Genomic DNA, 18,999 nt, shown 5'->3' on the forward strand with positions numbered 1-18,999 from the left:
AATGCAGCAGAAGGAGCAAACGCTTGCCTCGGGGAGGGAGAAAAAAAGCCACAGCGGAGAATAAACAGAAGGGTAACCATAGCAACCATGCGTGGGAAGTCTTCTTCACTGCTTTTGTGGGAGACTACAGCGCCACTTACAGGCCTGGCATATGTACTACAGCGTCTCCAGCGCTTTCGAGCGGCAATGGCCGGCCGTGGCCCAACCCCACATTCCCCTGATAGGTGGAGAGTTGGCCCAATAGCCGTAGCGCCACTTCTGTGACGTCAGTGAAGTGTTCAAATCTGGATCAGTTTTTATCAGATCCGTTGCAGCCCCTTTTTTAGAGATTTGGGTATGGAGGACAATAGAGAGGGTTGTGTTTTCTGACACTTGGTGAGTTCCCTGGAACACCGGGGACACATATTCATGTATAAAAGACGTACAAAAGTGCATTTTGCATGATAGGTCCCCTTTAAGCTTGTGTTAACCACAGACTTTATTTCAAGCATATGACCACAAACATGTTCAACAAACAATTGACTTTGCGATGTGGGAACCGGAATGGTCAAATGTATTTCCGTGTTTTAGGACTCATTCCTGCACCACTCTGTGAGCTGTACCATGGAGTTTGTTTTCATTAAGCAGATTACATTTTGTTGGATTTCATATTGTTGTTTGAAGTGAGGTGGTTAAATAAGGTCTCTTAAATACTTTATAGTTGTCCAAACAATATAAATGAAGGGGGGTTATTTTATGTAATGTTAGAACCTTGGATGAAATAAAATGGTTTATATTATTACTGTATAATAAGGACAAAAGACAAAAAAAGATTGGTTGTTTATGATGATGAATATTGCTCCGTTTCATTTACTGGAAGCTCTAACCCACTGTTTTCCCCTTCTGGACATTTTAGAATTGTGTAAAGTTCAAAATCTTTCTCACACACTATCTTACGTAACGGCTCCACGGATTGGTCCATTTCGTTCCGGGTACGGCTTGACATCATGCCGTACCCGGAACTAAATGGAAGAATCAAATGGACAGTGACGCATCTCCAACGAGGCGTTTTGGGGGAGGTATTTTCTGTGTTAGAGTTGTACTCCCTACAGGGTGTACTTTGAGGGTTTTGACTCTGCACACCGTTTACATGCATAAAAACCTTCATAACACACAAGGGGACGGGTAATAACCGGAAAAGCATGACATGGGCCCTTTAATAAAGTAATTTTAGCAGTTCTAAAGTTTCAACAGTTTTAACCATGAATCCATGTTTCCTGACTCCACCTGTAGGCCTGCTGCGATTGGAGGAGCTGGTCCACCGCTTCCTCATCTCCAGGGAGACGCTGTCAGTGCGAATGCTGGACGACAGCCTGGACCCCACCCCCCTGCTGAAGGAGATCCGTGATGACAAAGTGGCCACCATCATCATCGACGCCAACGCCTCCATCTCCTACCACATCCTCAGAAAGGTGGGGCCTCAAAGGCTCGCCGTTATTACGTTTTAAAGTAGTAGCTTATTAGGTACAATTGTGCTTGTTGGTATGACTGGAGCAAAAGGTGATAGATTTGTTCATGGCCATTGAGAAACCAAAAGGTTGAATTAAGTTATGGATGTCACTACATCAGTAGGTAACAACAACATGTTATGTCTGTGTCACATGTTATGACATCACTAGGCCTGTCAACATTAACAATGGTTGGCTGACAACAACTAACGCTATTTATTTATAATACCAAGTTTGACCCCAACTCCCTCCCGTATTTCCAGCACAAATGTTTACCATGAATTGTATAGCAGTGAGAAGAAAGCAAATGGAGACCACTGGACATTAGTAAGCAGTAACCTCAGTGTAACAGCACCCCTGATCCATGACAAAGACTGCACTCGTTAGCTTTAAATGTTGTAAGAATGGAGAAAAGGCATTTTGATGAAGCATGTGCCAGTTTCCTGAAGTCTGGAAAACAGATAGAGCTGCAGTATGATAGCAGCAGAGAGAATATGCCCTGTGTCGCACACATTACACAGAGGGCGATCACAGAGGAGGAGCAATTAATCATGGTTAATCACAGTTTCTTTTTTTTTATTAATGCAATTCCATTTTTACAGCAGTGGTTATAATGATGGTAGCCTTCACAGCCTTCACAGCTGTTCATTGGAACGGTCACCTGTTTATCTTTTCCTTAACTGTGACCACGTTGTTTTGTCTCAAGTAAACTGAGTAAACCAAGTAGTGTTGTTTCTAATGTTTAATTGTACGGTCACATGATTTACATCTATTGAAATAGAAAGGTGGTTTGTAAAGGTTTATGAGTCTGACTCAACCTGTTCAGTCGTTATGGTGACAGGACGTTTTGGTTTTATTGAACTTCCCTAGCTAACTGTAGAAACTGTCTCTACCAAGCCTGCATTCCACTTATAGTTTGAAGATCTCTCTGTTATTATTAAGGCTGTGACTGCTCACTGCTAGTGCAACATGAATACTTGTGTATACTGTATATTATAAATATGTTCATAATATTGGTCATTCTGCATAAAAAACAGCAGTCTTTCATCCAGGAGCCGCTGTTAATGTCCCATGTTATACCAGAGTTGAATTATTGTCACGTAACTTCCATACCTTAATTACACCACTTATTTAGTTATTTTTAAGCTAAACCACAACCTTTTCCTGAACATATCAGAATCAGAAATACTTTATCCTACGGGGGAAGTTGTTTTTTGTGACAGTTGTTCAATTTAAGAATCAATAACATTGAACATTGAGTCTTCCTCCAATTTATTGACTGAGAAGATGGAAGTAAATTGTTTTAATGCATGCAGCGAGTCACGTGCTGCTAGACAATTTTAGAATAGAGGATACTGGGTCACATATAGCCACATAAACTCACAACGATGATGATGTCTACATGTCTTTTTTTGACAGATTTAACCCAGAAGACCTCACACATTAAACAAACTAAGTCTCTTTCATTAACAGTCTCTTTCTGAACAGTTTTTCTCCACTGACAGATCCTGTATTTGTACTGTGAGGCATTATCAGTGCTTCATATTATTAAAGAATCAGGGAGCTCCGTACCACGCTGTCAGAGTAAAGGTTCAGTGAGCCGGGTTGGAATATGAGACAGATGGGTTTCTTTACTGTGAGTTTCTTCAGATAGGTTAAATATTGTGTTCCTCAGCGCTGACACTATTCTTTCTTCTTTTCCCGCTCTGCGAACCTGCAGGCGAACGAGCTGGGGATGACGTCAGCCTTCTACAAGTACATCCTCACCACCATGGTAAGAGCTCTGTTCATCCATCATGTAGCACTTGTCCTCCATTAAAGGTCAGATATTATGCATAAAGCACTTGTTCGTGGCTTTTAAATATGAATGTGTGCACGTTGTGTAGTGAGCAAATTAGATCTGTTTCACGTCTTCACAATCACCATGATATTACTCTTTTTTTTCTTCCTTATCCTAATATTACAATTTTTTGTATGTACTGTACTTAACTCATCTTTTGACACCTTCAAGGCTGTTGTGAAGGCTGAATCAGGTTTGAATTCACTGTTTTGATATTGAATCTGGTTTTGAGTCACTTTAATGAAACTGAATCAGGCTTTAACTCACTTTAGTTATACTGAATTCGTTTTTGTCTCACTGTTTTGACACTTAATCAGTTTTTGTCTCACTGTAATAACACTGACTCAAGTTTTGGCTAACTTTAATTATATGAATCAGGTTTTGACTCACTTAATATTGAGTCAAGATTTGAGTTGCTTGCAATGATATTGAATCAGGTTTGATCACATCCTGAAACTATTTCTCCTCCTCACTCACTTCCGCCTGCACACAGCAGACTTCCCTCTTCATCAGACATGCAAGCTGCTTTCTGATCATTATCATTTCAACGTCTGCTGTCGTGCCCTTGTCGTGAAAAAGACCTGGAATGGATAATAACTTGTCTCGAACTCGAAACATATAAGTGCCACATCATTTAATGGCACTGTTCGCAAGGGCACTCCACACTGTGCCTGCAGACCAAGGGCAGAGTGAGGGTCTGCCCCCCCCAGCAGAACCCTGGTTATGGACCAAAATGAAAATGACTCCCCCAACTTAAAGACCTCCGGAGCATATTCACCTGCAGCAGTGTCTGCGACCTACCACTCACTTTGTATTAAACACGCTCTGCTGACGGACTGGAGGGGGACGTTTGGCTGAGAGACGTATAAATGTAGAAAGGATTTGAAAACAGCAGGCAGGAAACAGAGACATGTCAAATATCTTTGGCTTTCCTCTAAACAAGAACCCACTAATTGTATTACTTTGGAAAACAGGCTTAGATTCCTACTTATTTCTGGTACTAAGAATAGCAATTATTAAAGAAATTACAAGGAATTGATAAACAGATAATAACTCAAAATGGAAGAATCTAGTAAATGAAATTCATTGAATGGAGAATCAGTAACCAAGTTCATATCTTTGATGAAAGATGGGAAGGATAAAACATAAAACACTTACAATGACGTGGTAAGAAGGGACAATTAATGTACGTATGAGTATTAATGTCGTGTCCATTATGTGAAAGCTAAACATTACCTAAACCTTATAAGTTATTATCAATTTGTATTTTCTCCCCTTTTTCTGATTTGTGGACTGTTATGTAGTTATTTTATTCATCTAAGTGTTTGTTTTGTTTTGTATGCCTTGTAATCAAATTATTTCCTAAAAATGCAAATACTTTTTTTTAAACAATACAGACAAGAGACAACATACTAAAGTAGACGAATAGGTTAAAAAAAAGAAGGTCATTCATCAAGCCTGATATGGCATTTAAGTCATTTAAATAACAAAGTGTTACATTGGCAGTAAATGATCCTGGGCTCCAGGTTTTACAGCTCGTCTCTGGTTCCGTTTCAGCGCTCTCAGCAGCAGCAGCTGAGCTGAGGCAGAAAATGAATGAGAATGTGGCTTCCAAGTAAGACCATAAGCCGTGTGTAATGAGGGTCAAAGCAAACATTAGATTAAGTTCATTAAATGTCATCTAATTAACTTCAGGATCACACATTTCCTCCAGACTGCTGCCATCTGGACCTTCTTTATTTATTTGGTACCGTGTGCCGGTCTGTTTATCAGTTGGCGCATTTATGGTCCAGATTAAAATATCTTGATTTTACATCCAGCGCCATAATCAGAACACAATGTGTCCAATACTTATGTTTATGAGCTGTACCTGCAACTTAAGACCTTCCCATCAGCCTCAACTGTATCGCCTGTTAATGCTGAATGCTAAACCTAAACTGTAACAATTGGTAACCTCCGGAAAATGTGAATGTTACCATTTAGTTAAATGTAAGTTAAAAAGTTTTTGGCATATCTGTATACTCGCTACACTAGGCGGGGTCACTTACTGTAGAATCACATCCTTAGACTGTATATAGGTGGATGTTGTTACCTTTATGTGATTGGTTGATGACCAATTTTAAGCTTAAAGACGTCATATTCTGCTCATTTTCAAGTTCATATCAGTATGTAGTGTCTCTACTGGGACATGTCTCCATGCTTTAATGTTCAAAAAGCTCTTTATTTTTCTCATACTGCAGCACCTCTTTTCACCCTCTGTCTGAAACCAGAGCCCAGTCTGCTCTGATTGGTTAGCTGGCCGGCTCTGTTGTGATTGGTCAACCACTTAGTTTGTGGAAGAGAGAACACAGGGATTTTAGCCTTTGCAGACCATTTACATGCATAAAAACCTATAGAACACACTATAGGAGAGGGAACACCCCAAAACACTTTTTTCAGATTGTTATTCCACTGTCAACATCCTGGATTTATGAATCCAGAAGTGTCACAAGAGCGTAGAGATCAACGGAAGGCAGAACAAGATACTTTTAGGTGCATCACATTTCACCAAACACTGTTATGAAGTGACAACTCACAATAAAAGGAATAAAGTAAGAGGAGACTGCAGAACCCAAATCTGTGATAGCAAACTGTCGATCAGAAGGGAGCCAAACCTTAAAGAATATGCTGTTTTATGGTCTATTAAAATTCAATTAATGAGTTCAAGCACTTCATTGATTTAACTTTTTAGAGCTGGTTGCCATTTGATCACATGTTTTTAGACCTTAAGAACACAATGTTCACGCCTGACAGACAGAAGCAGTCAAGGTTAGACTGACATCAATGTGTTACCCTTAGGCAAAGGCAGACGTGAAACAAACATAGGAAAGAAGTGTACTAACCCTAACCCCAGGGGCGTTTCCTGGACCTGGAAACATTAGGGGCTTAGTCCACATGGCAACGCCAGAGATCTTCTTTTGGGGGTGCTGTGGGGTAGCTTGACGTTTCATAGAGGGTGCTCAAACATGTAGGTTTCCCATTAATGTACATTACATTGCATTTAGCTGACGCTTTTATCCAAAGCGACTTACAATAAGTGCATTCGACCAAGAAGATATAAACTTGAAGAAAACAGAATCATATAAGTACATTAGGTTTCATAGAGCCAAAACATTTCAAGTGCTACTCAACAGGCTTTAGATAAACCAGTCCTTTGTTAGTATATAAGTCCTTTGTTAGTATATAAGTGCTCTGTTTGTATCTAATTGCTTCTTATTTTGTTTGTTTTGTTTTTTGTTTTTCATTGTATTGCTCGAAGTGGAGTCGAAAGAGATGAGTCTTCAGTCTGCGCCGGAAGATGTGTAAGCTTTCTGCTGTCCTGATGTCAATGGGGAGCTCATTCCACCATGTTGGAGCCAGGATAGCAAACCCACGTGTTTTTGCTGATGGGAACTTGGGTCCCCCTCGCAGTGCGGGTGCAGCGAGCCGTTTGGCTGATGCAGAGCGGAGTGCACGTGCTGGGGTGTATGGTTTAACCATGTCCTGGATGTAGGAAGGGCCAGATCCATTCACAGCATGGTACGCAAGTATCATTGTCTTGAAGTGGATTCTAGCAGTTACTGGAAGCCAGTGAAGTGAGCGGAGGAGCGGTGTGGTGTGGGAACATTTAGGAAGGTTGAAGACCAGACGAGCCGCTGCATTCTGGATGAGCTGCAGAGGTCGGATGGCACATGCAGGTAGACTAGCCAGGAGGGAGTTGCAGTAGTCTAGGCGTGAGATGACGAGAGCCTGGACCAGAATCTGAGTCGCTTTCTGGGTCAGGTGGGGACGTATCCTCCTTATGTTGTAAAGCGTGTATCTGCAGCAGCGGGTTGTGGCAGCGATGTTTGCAGTGAAGGACAGTTTGTTATCTAGGGTCACACCCAGATTCCTTGCAGTCTGAGTCGGGGAAACAACAGAGGGGCCGATGTTGATTGTTAGGTCAAGAGTGGGACAGTCTTTTCCCGGAAGGAAAAGCAGTTCAGTCTTGTCAAGGTTGAGCTTGAGGTGGTGAGCAGACATCCACTGAGAGATGTCTGCAAGACAAGCAGAGATGCGTGCGACGACCTGGGTCTCTGAGCGGGGAAAGGACAGAATGAATTGGGTGTCGTCAGCGTAGCAGTGGTATGAAAAACCATGCAGGCTAATGACAGATCCAAGCGAGTTTGTGTACAAGGAGAAGAGGAGGGGACCGAGGACAGAGCCCTGATGGACCCCTGTAGATAATTGACAAGGGTCGGACTCGGACCCTCTCCAAGTTACCCTGTAGGTGCGGTCTTTGAGGTATGAGGTGAGGAGGGAAAGTGCAGAGCCTGAAACTCCAAGTTCTTGGAGAGTGCGAAGGAGGATCTGATGATTCACCGTGTCGAATGCAGCAGACAGGTCCAAAAGGATGATGACAGAGGAGAGGGAGGCTGCTTTAGCAGTGTGCAGTTCCTCAGAGACAGCAAGGAGGGCAGTTTCTGTGGAGTGACCTGCCTTGAAACCAGACTGGTTCGGATCCAGAAGGTTACCGGGTGCGACAGTGGAATTTTTTACTGCAACACTCCCCACACGCACACGCACATACACAGTACACCCGCAACTGTTACAATGAAGGCTCGATAATCAGCTCACGGCATATAGGTGTAAGCAGGGGTAAAGTGCTATTTTTTACAAGTTGGGGGTGGACCTAACTTCCTCTAGGGGGGTCCCGGGGCATGCTCCCCCGGGAAGATTTTTTTTTTAATATTGAAGTTAAAAGCATCAATCTGGTGCACTTTGAGAGCAAAATGAAGAGATCTATGGATACCTCTCTCAACACCCATTTGAAACAGAACTGTAAGCAGATTTTCTTTTTCTTTTTCTTTATGGATATTTTACAAATCACTCACCTTAACCCTATTCTTGTTTTACAGTCATGTAGTATTTCGTAACTGTTTTTCATTTATCCTCTTGTTTTTTTTATAACTATAATGATCATATGAAGGTGTGCGTCGAAATAATCTTTTACATAATTTGTGACCAAACCGTTTGAGACCCACTGAGATAACTTAGACTAAAGTTAACTATCTAAACACTCAGAGAGTCCTTTAGCTCACCTGAGTCTCTCAGTCTGAGAGGAGAGGACTCTCCTCCAGCTTGTTGTGGAACAAACAGCTCCTTATGTCCGTTAGTGCAGCTAGCTAACCAGATGCTAACAACATGGTCCCTGCTGGCACCGGTGTGCTCTCTCTCTCTCTCTCTGGCTCAATCAGTGGGGCAGTGAAATGTTCCAGTCGGAGTAGAAGAAGCCAGGACTCTCTAAAGTCTGTGAGTCACTCGTATTGACTAGTAATCAATCAAAGCGGTGCAGAGATATGATAGTCCTGCTCTGCTGGATGAGGCAGGGAAGAGTCTAAATCTTACTTATTGCTCTTTCAAACTCTCACAAATCTGAGACAGAGATGGTCACATGCTTTTTTTTGACAGCTCTGACCTTGTCCAGCCTCCTGGGCCTGCTGAAGAGTTTGATGAGACGTCCTGTCTGAACTGCAGTCACTGCCTCGCTGGCTGTCCTTCTGGATCCTGTCGCAGTGTTTCCTCTCAACAGTGTTGCCGCAGAGACTTCTCCAGCCAACTGCTCTTTGTCATGGCTGGCAGGCCCACAGTCTGACTGTGTTCTTGGCTGTAGCTGAAATTGATTTGGCAAATGGCAACCAGACGGGCAGCGACATCAACAAAAGCAGCAGCAGCAGCCGCTTCCTGACTGGGGAGTAGTTAAGTAAATGTTGGAGGGATTTGGGCAAAATAAATTAACCTCACACAGTGAAGCTGAGGAGGCAGAGCGGCGTCCACCGGGCTGAGGGGGGACTATGTTGCAAAATACTGAACCCCATGCCAGGTCACAATGACATGGCCAGAAGAGTGTGAGTGTGTATCACTTTGAATAACTAGTTTGCACCTTGTATGGTGGCTCTGCCTCTGTATGAGATTCTGAGTTGTGCTGTAAAAGCTTTGAGTGGTCGTAAAGGCGAGAATAGCGCTATATAAGAGCCGTCCATTTAGTAGTTGTGCTGAACAGCTCAACACATTATATTTCCTGGATGTCTGTTGGAAGCTTATTGTTTTGGACCATGTTGTTGAAAAAATAACTCCCCTCCACTACCCTCAACAGTAAAGATGCTGTGCCAGTGCCAACATATTTTTAACTGCGCTGAAGAGTCCGCTAAATGATGATGACACTATGTCTGTCCATAGTGAGGCATGTCCAAAAACGACATGTTCTTTTCCAGATCAAGCAGCAGCAACTTATACTCCCCTGATGGCGCTACATTTTCCATGTATGCCACACAGAACATTTGGATGTATTATATGTCAGGAACAGCAAAGGGTTCAGAGGTGGAGCGGTCGTCCACCAAGGGGAGGGTCAGTGGTTCAACCCCCAGCTCCTGAACTTGAAATGTTGAAGTTTCCTTGAGTAAGATACTTCCCACTTAACTGCTCCTGATGGCCATCAGTGTGTGAGTGTGTGTGAATGTTTCCTTTCTGAGCAGGTGCACCTTATATGGCAGCATGTATGACTGGTGGATGGGTGAATTCTGAATTTAATTGTGGGTGTGCTCGTGAACTGTTAGTTCCCCGGAGCCTCGCAGCCGGGTAACTGCGGAGCGCATAATTTGTGCATTTGATTAATTGCCCCGCATTTGCGCATTAGATGAGGCCCCCTCCGCAAGATGAGGCCCCATGCAGTCTGCGTGATCTGCGTGTAGGGAGGGGCGGGCCTGCCTGCATGGACTAAACCCCAAATGCTCCCAAAGGCAAATCCATAGGTTTGCCTTTCTGTGAATAAGCATTGGAATAGATGATGAGCAGTTTGAATGGCAGCCCCGCCCTCAGTGTGTGATTGTGTGTGTATGAATGGTGTTAGAATGTGATGTAAAAGCACCTGTCTATAACTATTTACTAAATGTGAACAATTTGGTCATCAATCTTCTTTTGGGGTTTTCCCTTTCCTGTGTATGTTCTTTAGGTTTTGTGCATGTAAATGGTCTACAAAGGCTAAAATCCCAATTGAACTTATATGAATGGCTCCGTGGTGGATATGTATGTCGCAGCACCTGCTTCTCTACACAGTTGAAGCTGAATGTTTCATTGACAGCATATGTTGCACAAACCCTCAAAGGGCCGAGCAGCACTTTGATTCTGATTTGTTTCAACAGCAGAGCTCAGCGTGCACCCACTAAATATTTGAAGTCTGCAGTCCATCTTTTTTTTAAAACCTTTTTCTCTTGCAGTAATCCTGCTCTGAATTTAAAAAATAACATTGTGCTGGCTACAAAAGCAAACCCCAATCAAGCCTTTTGTTGTTTTCTGTCTTCATGTTCCTTGGTCTTTTCTTTCATCCTTCACCTTTCTGAGACGTCCTTCTCCCTGTGATCTCAAAGGGTTACGGTATCTCAAAACTCCAAATTGCACACATGAAAAATATAAAACAGACTGAAGTTGCAGCTCATTGTTCCTCTCCTGTTTCCTCTCTGTCCTCAGGACTTCCCTCTGCTGCGGCTGGATGACGTGGTGAACGACCAGTCCAACATCCTGGGCTTCTCCATGCTGAACAGCACTCACCCTTTCTACCTGGAGTTCATCCGCAGCCTCAACCTCTCCTGGAGGGAAGGCTGCACCCTCAGCCCCTACCCCGGCCCCTCGGTGAGGGATTACAATGGACATTTAAATTCAAGATTCAAATATTGTCATATGCAGAGTAGCTACAGTGTAGTTATGGCAATGAAAACCCTAAGTGCCATGTTGCAAGTTACCAATGTGCCGGTAAATGCGTAAGAAGTAAACTATATATACATGTAATCTAAAAGTAAATGCTGTAAAGGAATACAGTTTATTATATATTAAATGAATATGTGAAATGCAAACGAATGAGTGCTTAAAGTTATAAAGGCACTTCAGTGCTCAGGAGTTTAGCAGTCTTATAGCCTGTGGGACAGAAGTGTCCCTGAGTCCGGTGCACGGTTACACAGAGAGAGGTAGACCTTTAGGTTTACTGTTGGATGAAATACCAAACATGACAGCTGCTGGGGTTTGCGAAATATTCCTAAAACTTTTATTTCAAACCTTAAGAACTTTTATAATTTTTTTGTTGTGGTTAGATGCCTGAAATAAGGTTTTTGGTTAACACAAGCAGAAGAGATTTTAAAGTCTTGTTCCACAACATAAAACATGTCAGTAAATACCCACTGGTGAATGTCTGAAGCTGCATTCACATGATACGTGATTTGCTCTCTGCGAGACCGTGAGGCTAGGCCTTTCAGTGAAAACAGCTTGATAGGTTTTGTTTCTATATTAGCTCATCTGCTAGCTTGCGCCGCTACACATAGCTGTTATCTGATTGATTGGTTGAGTGTTGAAAGGTAACTAGGTCAAAGTTGAAATAGTTGGAACTTTCAGCGTAGCTGTCGGGTAGCGCTTTCTCCTAATCGGCCCCACTCTCTCCATAGAAAAACAACTGCAATGCGAGCAGAAGGCCCTTTCACCGCTTTTACAGCATTAAGCTTCTATGTGTCTTAAAAACAGTGAATCCTAACAAATGACTACCTAACGCAACCCAGTCTCACGGCATTTCGTGTTATAGTCACGACATTTGATCTATTGATTCGTGTTCACCAACACGATTTTCACCTTTTTTTCGTGTCACACAGAACGCAATGTATTTCTATTGGTAGTATGTTTCGTGCCTGCAACACGTCTTTTTGTCCGGTCGGGTCTTGGAAGACCGGAAGCTGTGGGGTTCATAAAAACATGTTCTTACTCAATATCAAGCCACGGTCTATTTTGTTATTCTTTTCTAAATAACACACTGTTATTTACTCAACAATAACACACAATTATCCATGTTTTTATTTATTTGTTTAATTCCATAATCTCTGGCTTTTTTGGCGTCCGTCAGGAACTGAATTTCAAAATAAAAATAACCGGAAACAGACGTAGGCCTATATGGGACATTTCGAGCATCATTGCGATACACAGCCACTGAACTGATTACCCAAGATCCTCAGCTATGGTTTAAGCTCGGTGATTGGATGTTTTAGCCGCAATGCACGTTGGGATATGGTGTTAGTGCGATATGAAATCCGAATAACATTTCGGAGTTTAGGATGGCAGAAGACACTACACTACCCATAATCCTCAGCTATCGTTTGGGACTACAGTCCCCGTGATTAATCTTCAAGCTCTGGGATTGGATGTTGGAGTGGCAGTGCGCCAAGGTTACGCCGAGCGTCAAACAGCTCTTTGAAATGGAACGAAACCATGGCAGACTATCCAAAACTGGACTCGAACGGGACCAGCAGATTCTGATTAATGACGTGAAATATAAACAACCCTTAAATCAGGCTTTAGTTACACCTGAGTAAAATTCAGGGAAGGTGATTGTCAAGTGCCAACAATCAGGAGAGATATTTGATAGTTGGTGCTTGAGAAGACTAAACATTTATCTGCAGATCTCTATAAAGTATATTCATTACTCGTTATTCTCTACTAATAGTTAATTAAAGACTGTATATAATGGCTATTTTGCACATCTCTTTCAAAACTTTCTAAGGTTTATTGACATATCATATACACAACTACGGTGTACTGTAGTTATGCAATGAATGAAAAACTTGGGTCGCAGGTTCCTCAACAGTGCATTACAAGACATCTATCAATATGTGTGTATACCTCCACCATTAAACTGTCATATTCTGCACATTTCTTATACTATCTACATACATAAGAGTATAATTAATATGTATAATATCAGTTAAAATAAGTGCTTCAACATAGTTAACATTGCAGGAAAGCAATATATTAGACGTTAAGTACTTTGTCAGGCTTAATATTTATCTGTAGATACCCCCAAAGCTTTTTTCTTATTTAAAAGAAGACCTTAATCTAAAGTATTATTTGATGTTTAAATAAAGGTTAATTAGTTTGTCTGTTTTGCACATCCTCCTATTAATATCTTTGTATATCCGGCACTAAACTGTTTTATTGTAGAGATCACTTACAGTATCTTCTTGATTTTTTATATTCTATATTTCTATCATTGACCTTCTACTTTCCCCATATGAAAGTATGTACTCTTAATATTTTTTTCATCAAATATAACACATTAAAACAATAATTCAATAACGTGCTTTAACCACTAGGCGGTGCACACAAGGTACACACAGCCATAATAACTTTGTATTATTAATGTAGGACACTTATGTATGTATAACATCTGAAGATGTGTAGTTTTATTCATGTTTTCACATAATTGTACAGGATATTGCTATACTATTTCACATGTTTTACTTCTACACATTAATATCTGATTTGTAAAACAGACAGAAATCTATATCCGTCATTTAATGGTAAGCTATTGAAATTGTGATTCCATAGATGTGTCTCCCATCACCCAAAACCCCTGACTATTCTCTCAACTCAGTATTTACATTCTTATATTCAAAGAAAATCAGTAATATCTTTAAAAACTACAAGTCCCTTTCTATCAGCTGTGCACCGTTATGGTGTAAATAGAACCTATCTACCAATTGGATCAAATATAAAAGTCAGCCGAATTAGTATTGATACTGCAAGGAGACGTATTGTGTGAAAATAAATTGAAGATGTTGTTTAATTGCTGATATATTTATGATCCATTATGTGATGACTTTCAAAGAGAAAAGCAATTACACTCGGAATAAAGTATTTTATTTTTTTTTAAATGTTTTTCGGATTTCATATCGCATAAACACCATATCCCAACGTGCATTGCGGCTAAACAATCCAATCACCGAGCTTAAACCGTAGCTGAGGATCTTGGGTAATCAGTTCAGTGGCTGTGTATCTGTTTCTGGTTATTTTATTTTGAAATTGAGTTCCTGACGGACGCTAAAAAAGCCAGAGATTATGGAATAAATAAATAAAAACAAGGATAATTGTGTGTTATTGTTGAGTAAATAACAGTGTGTTATTTAGAAAAGAATAACAAATTAGAAGGAAAAAAAGATTATAAAAAATACAGATTTCAGTATCCTGAGGCTCTAAGCCACATTTATTTTCCTCGCGGACGGCAAAAAAAGTCCGACATTATACGATTTAAAATAAACATTTAAAAACAATAATCGTGGCTTGATATTGAGTAAGAACCATAGACTGTATAAAGAACATGTTTTTATGAACCACACAGCTTCCGGTCTTCCAATACCCGACCGGACAAAAAGACGTGTTGCAGGCACGAAACATACTACCAATACATTGCTTTTAAAATCGTTCTGTGTGACATGAAAAAAAGGTGAAAATCGTGTTGGTGAACACGAATCAATAGATTAAATAATAATAATAATAATGCATTACATTTTTTATTAGAGCGCTTTTACAGGTGCTCAAAGCGCTTTACAATTACACATATTAGACATGTAAGAGTCATTACTGTGGACATTACCCACAGGAGCAAATGTGGGTAGTGTCTTGCCCAAGGACACAACGGCCTGACGCAGTAGCGGCCGAGGCGGGTTTCGAACTGGAGTTCACCAACGCCCCTTGATCTGATGACTATAACACGAAATGCCGTGAGACTGGGTTGCCTAACGCCATGACGCCGACAAGAGACAGACTTTAGCTTAGCGGTGGTGATGCGCAGCAACGTTAGCTTTATACTTCTGGTGTTGCATTTACAGTTCAAAAATCACAACGCAGTGTTAATATGTGGAGATTATCCTGCTGAGCAAACCGTGTCAAGGACCCTAAACATGTGTTTGCCACAGAGCTTATTTTCTGCAATATTCTGAAATCAAATGGAAAAATCCCATTGTTTTTTTGTCGGAGTAGTCGTTTGGATGCTGACAACCTGGTCCGCCTACATACATACCTCATCACTGCACCGCTCCATTGTAGAAATGCTTTCTATCTTTCCCTCCTCCTCTGTTGTTTATTGCTCTCCGTATGTTTCTCCTCCTCCGTAATGAAACACCCATCAGAACAGATCAATCTTCTCTGAGCCGCGTGTCTCACTCTCTGATATCATCACGCTGAGCCCAACACTTTAATAAAGATAATGGTAATGACAATAGTGTTTGTCTCTGGGGTTTATCATTCATGTTTAATCACTTCAGCTACTTGATAGGGCTGCATAAGACCCATTAGCATGGCTGTTTTCATTGTAAAGTACTTTATTATTATGATGATCAATCATTTCTTAATGATCAGATAAAAAGTATTTGTGCAGCACATAAGGTGGTGGTAAAAGTTGGTGGGTCCAACAAGCATTAATTCCTGCAATATTTAACATACCATAGACTAGAGCAGGGGTGCCCAACCTTTTTTGAACCGAGAGCTACTTTTAAAGTTGCCAGTCTGCCGAGATCTACCAGTCCAAATAGAGAGGCGTAGCCATTACTGACAGCCTACTACCAGGTAAATACACACTTCTACTTGTATAAAACTGACCTTTGTACGATTAATACTTCATAAAATACTGCAGATCCTTTATCTTACCTCTTTCTAATCTACACACATACAAGTATTTAACTGAAGTTACACAACAGTGTTGTTGATACAGAGTTGGAGTTTATTCACACGTCACATACTACAGTGGGTAATGTTTTCAAGAAACATTGAACAGTGCTGCCACATATGACACAGGAAAAAAAGAAAAGACTCTGAACCCTTTCTTTGCCATTATATAAAAATAGTGTTGCTACAAAAGTATAAATTAGGCTTACTAATAAGACAACTCAGATCTGAAGCTACACAGGAATCTGCTGCCAAAGTGCAATAAAAAAGACAAAATTAATAGAATCAAACCCTTTTTTTTTTTTGCATTATACAATTTTGTACAATAATTATAACGAATCAGTTCAAACAAACTAAAACTTACAGCTGATTAATAACGGTATCTAACTTGAGTTTTTATTATATCACAAACCTGTTGAAATGCTACTGTTATTTTTACTGTCCCCAAAAAGCGCGTCGGCAGCCTCCAGGAATGCTTCTTTCACAACTTCGCCGTCTTTGAAAGACTTCATGTGTTTCGCAAGAACGTGACTGACACGATAAGATGCTATGGTAGCAGCCTTGCTCTTGTTGTTGGGCCTGGTGAAAATGGACTGCTGTGCATTTAGCTGTCCTTTCAGTTCTATTTCGTATATGGCTTCGCCCTCTAAGGCTATCGCTATTGGGTAATCCCCCTGCGCACCCGCGCAGCACTGAAAACACTTGTAGTCCACGCCCGCCCGCAAGGTGGGCCCCACCCTTTCTGCTCCCTCTTTTTCTTCAGCACCCCGTTACTGAAGCACTGAGACACGTAATATATCCGAGAAACATGAGCAACAATTGTGTCAGAGATTGTCCCTCATGTGGATCCGGATATCATGAGCTATGATCAGCACACGGAATGCGAATCCTGCCTGGGGTCAGAGCACGCGTACGCGGCTCTCAGCCAGCAGGTCGCATGCCAGCACTGTGCACGTCTCCCCTCGGCCGACAGGAAGCGTAGAGCGGACGCTCTCGCTGCTGCGACCGAGGAGGACGATTGGCCCATCCACGGGCTCGTGGACGGCAGCCTCGTGCCCCTGGAGCCGAGTGCCGGGCAGGAGTCGGACGACTCCTACCCCATCTCCCTCCACGGTTCACCGTATGGTTCTCCCCTCCCTCCTCTCCCCCGGACGAGGGAGACAGAGTCAGAGCAGGGTGTCGACTTGGCCGAGCACGCGGTCCCCTTCTCCGTCACCACGGCGCTGCCGGCGATAGGTGGCATCCTGCTGGAACTGCCGGGGATCATTTGCAAGGCGGCCGCCTGCAGAGGTCTCCCCGTTCCCCTAGCTCAGGAGAGGAGTGCTCCGGACGACATGGCCGGAGTTTTTTCACGGGTGCAGACGGTCAGGAGTGACCCGATCTGGCCACGCTTCCCCGCCATCAGGAGGTACCAGGAGGGGGCGGCAGCGAACCCGAGGACTCTGAAGGCCCCGGTGGCCACAGTTGTTCCCCTCACCAAGGTGGAGGGTTTTACAGATGTGGGATTCCCAGCCACCCCTTCGCTGGAGCCGGGGCTGACGGCGTTTTTTGGGGTGAGGCAGGCCAACATGATCGCCGGACGGCGCCCTACGTTGGCCTCCCCCAGGGACCAGTATGTTGCCCGCCAGGCCGACCGGGTACACCAGTGTGCCTTTCAGGCGTCGGCGGCGGCAAACAACATCGCGCTGCTGTCCAACTCGGTGGTGACGCTGGTGGAGCGGTCCACCACCTTGGCCGCTGACGAAGCGGAGGAGATCGCCAAGGCTGCCAGCACGGCGCTCACACTGTGTGCGTCTGTTGCTGTCTCCCAGGCTAGAATCGCCGCGTGGGTGACGCAGATCCAGCGCCACCTCTGGCTGCAGCAGGCGTCCGTTACAGAAACGGCCAGAAAAGTGCTGCTGGATGCTCCAATCAGCCCGGACGGGCTGTTCGGACCCCAGTTCCACGCCATGGTGGAATCCATGAAGGCGGCTGCGGAACAGGCGGATGACATCCGCCAGCACGTCAGCTGGCTCCAGCCTGCTGGGCGGCACCAACGCCCGCAGCAGCCGCAGCAGCCGCAGCAGCCGCAGCATCCAACCCGGCCACAGCGGCAGGCGGAGAGGTCCCAACCGCAGCCGCGGCGTCAGCGCCCGTCGGCGGCGGCAGGGGCTCCGCCCCGCGTCTCCGCTCCCCCGCCACCCCAGAGACGGAGGGGTCTCTCGGCGGTGAGCCAACGGGGAGGGAGGCACTCCCGCTCTGTATCCGCTCCACGTGAGCCTCCAAGAAAACAGAGCCGCCTTTGACGTGTTGGGGGGGATAGAGAGAGTAATAAAATGGGTTCATTTTCCAACTTTTTGTCTGAGTCATCAGTATCATCAAGTGTTTCTCACATATCCTCCACTCTGTGTAAACCAGCTGTCTATAACCTATCGGTTAGTAGCCAGTAGGGTTCGTTGCGAAAACCTGCACTTTTTAATCTATCGGTTAATAAACTGCAGAGTTCGCTAACTAAGCCAGCTGCCACCAATCTGTTGATTAGTAGACAGCAGGGCTCGCTGCAGAAGCCTGCTGGTTTTAACCTATCGGTTAATAAACCGCAGAGCTCGCGGCATTCCTCTGTCCGAGATACGTCTCCTACACACGGTCATAATAAACCCATGAGCGCTGTTATAACGCCTCATGTGGTCAACACTGCATACATCTCCATTCATCCCCTGAGCGTCTACACGCCTCATGATGAGAGCCAGAGTGAAACGCAGCGTGTGGAGGCTCCCTCACAGCCCTTTCGCTTCAGGCCCACCTTGGGTTGCCTCACAGGCAGCGGCGGCAAGGGCTCTGACGTGGCTCGTCGCCATGACGACCACAACACATCTCGACCATGTGCGCCCGCTCTCAGAGAATTTCTCAGAGTGGCAGCGCGTGTGTCTGATGGACAGATGGATGAGCAGGTTGATCAGCAGAGGGTACACCCTGCAGTTCGCCTCCCCCCCCCCACAGTTCAATGGGATACAGGAAACACTCCAGTCATCCCAAGAACAGTGTCTTGCGCTCCAGGCAGAGCTGCGGGAACTCCTGTTGAAAGAGGCTATTTCCAGGGTTCCTCAAGGGGAAGAAAATCAGGGGTATTACTCCCGTTATTTTCTTGTCCCGAAAAAGACA

General features: G+C 43.5%; 1 protein-coding gene across 1 annotated transcript in view; it reads left to right on the forward strand.

Annotated features, from left to right (window-relative positions):
- Positions 1-18,999, forward strand: part of LOC117479225 (glutamate receptor ionotropic, kainate 5-like) — a 154,017-nt gene that overhangs the window by 52,809 nt on the left and 82,209 nt on the right. Inside the window, 3 exon segments of the mRNA XM_034126249.1 lie at positions 1,273-1,451; positions 3,208-3,261; positions 10,852-11,013. Coding sequence (XP_033982140.1) covers positions 1,273-1,451; positions 3,208-3,261; positions 10,852-11,013 — 395 coding nt within the window.

This window comes from Trematomus bernacchii, unplaced genomic scaffold, assembly GCF_902827165.1.
Source record: "Trematomus bernacchii unplaced genomic scaffold, fTreBer1.1, whole genome shotgun sequence".
Classification (NCBI taxonomy): Eukaryota; Metazoa; Chordata; class Actinopteri; order Perciformes; family Nototheniidae; genus Trematomus; species Trematomus bernacchii.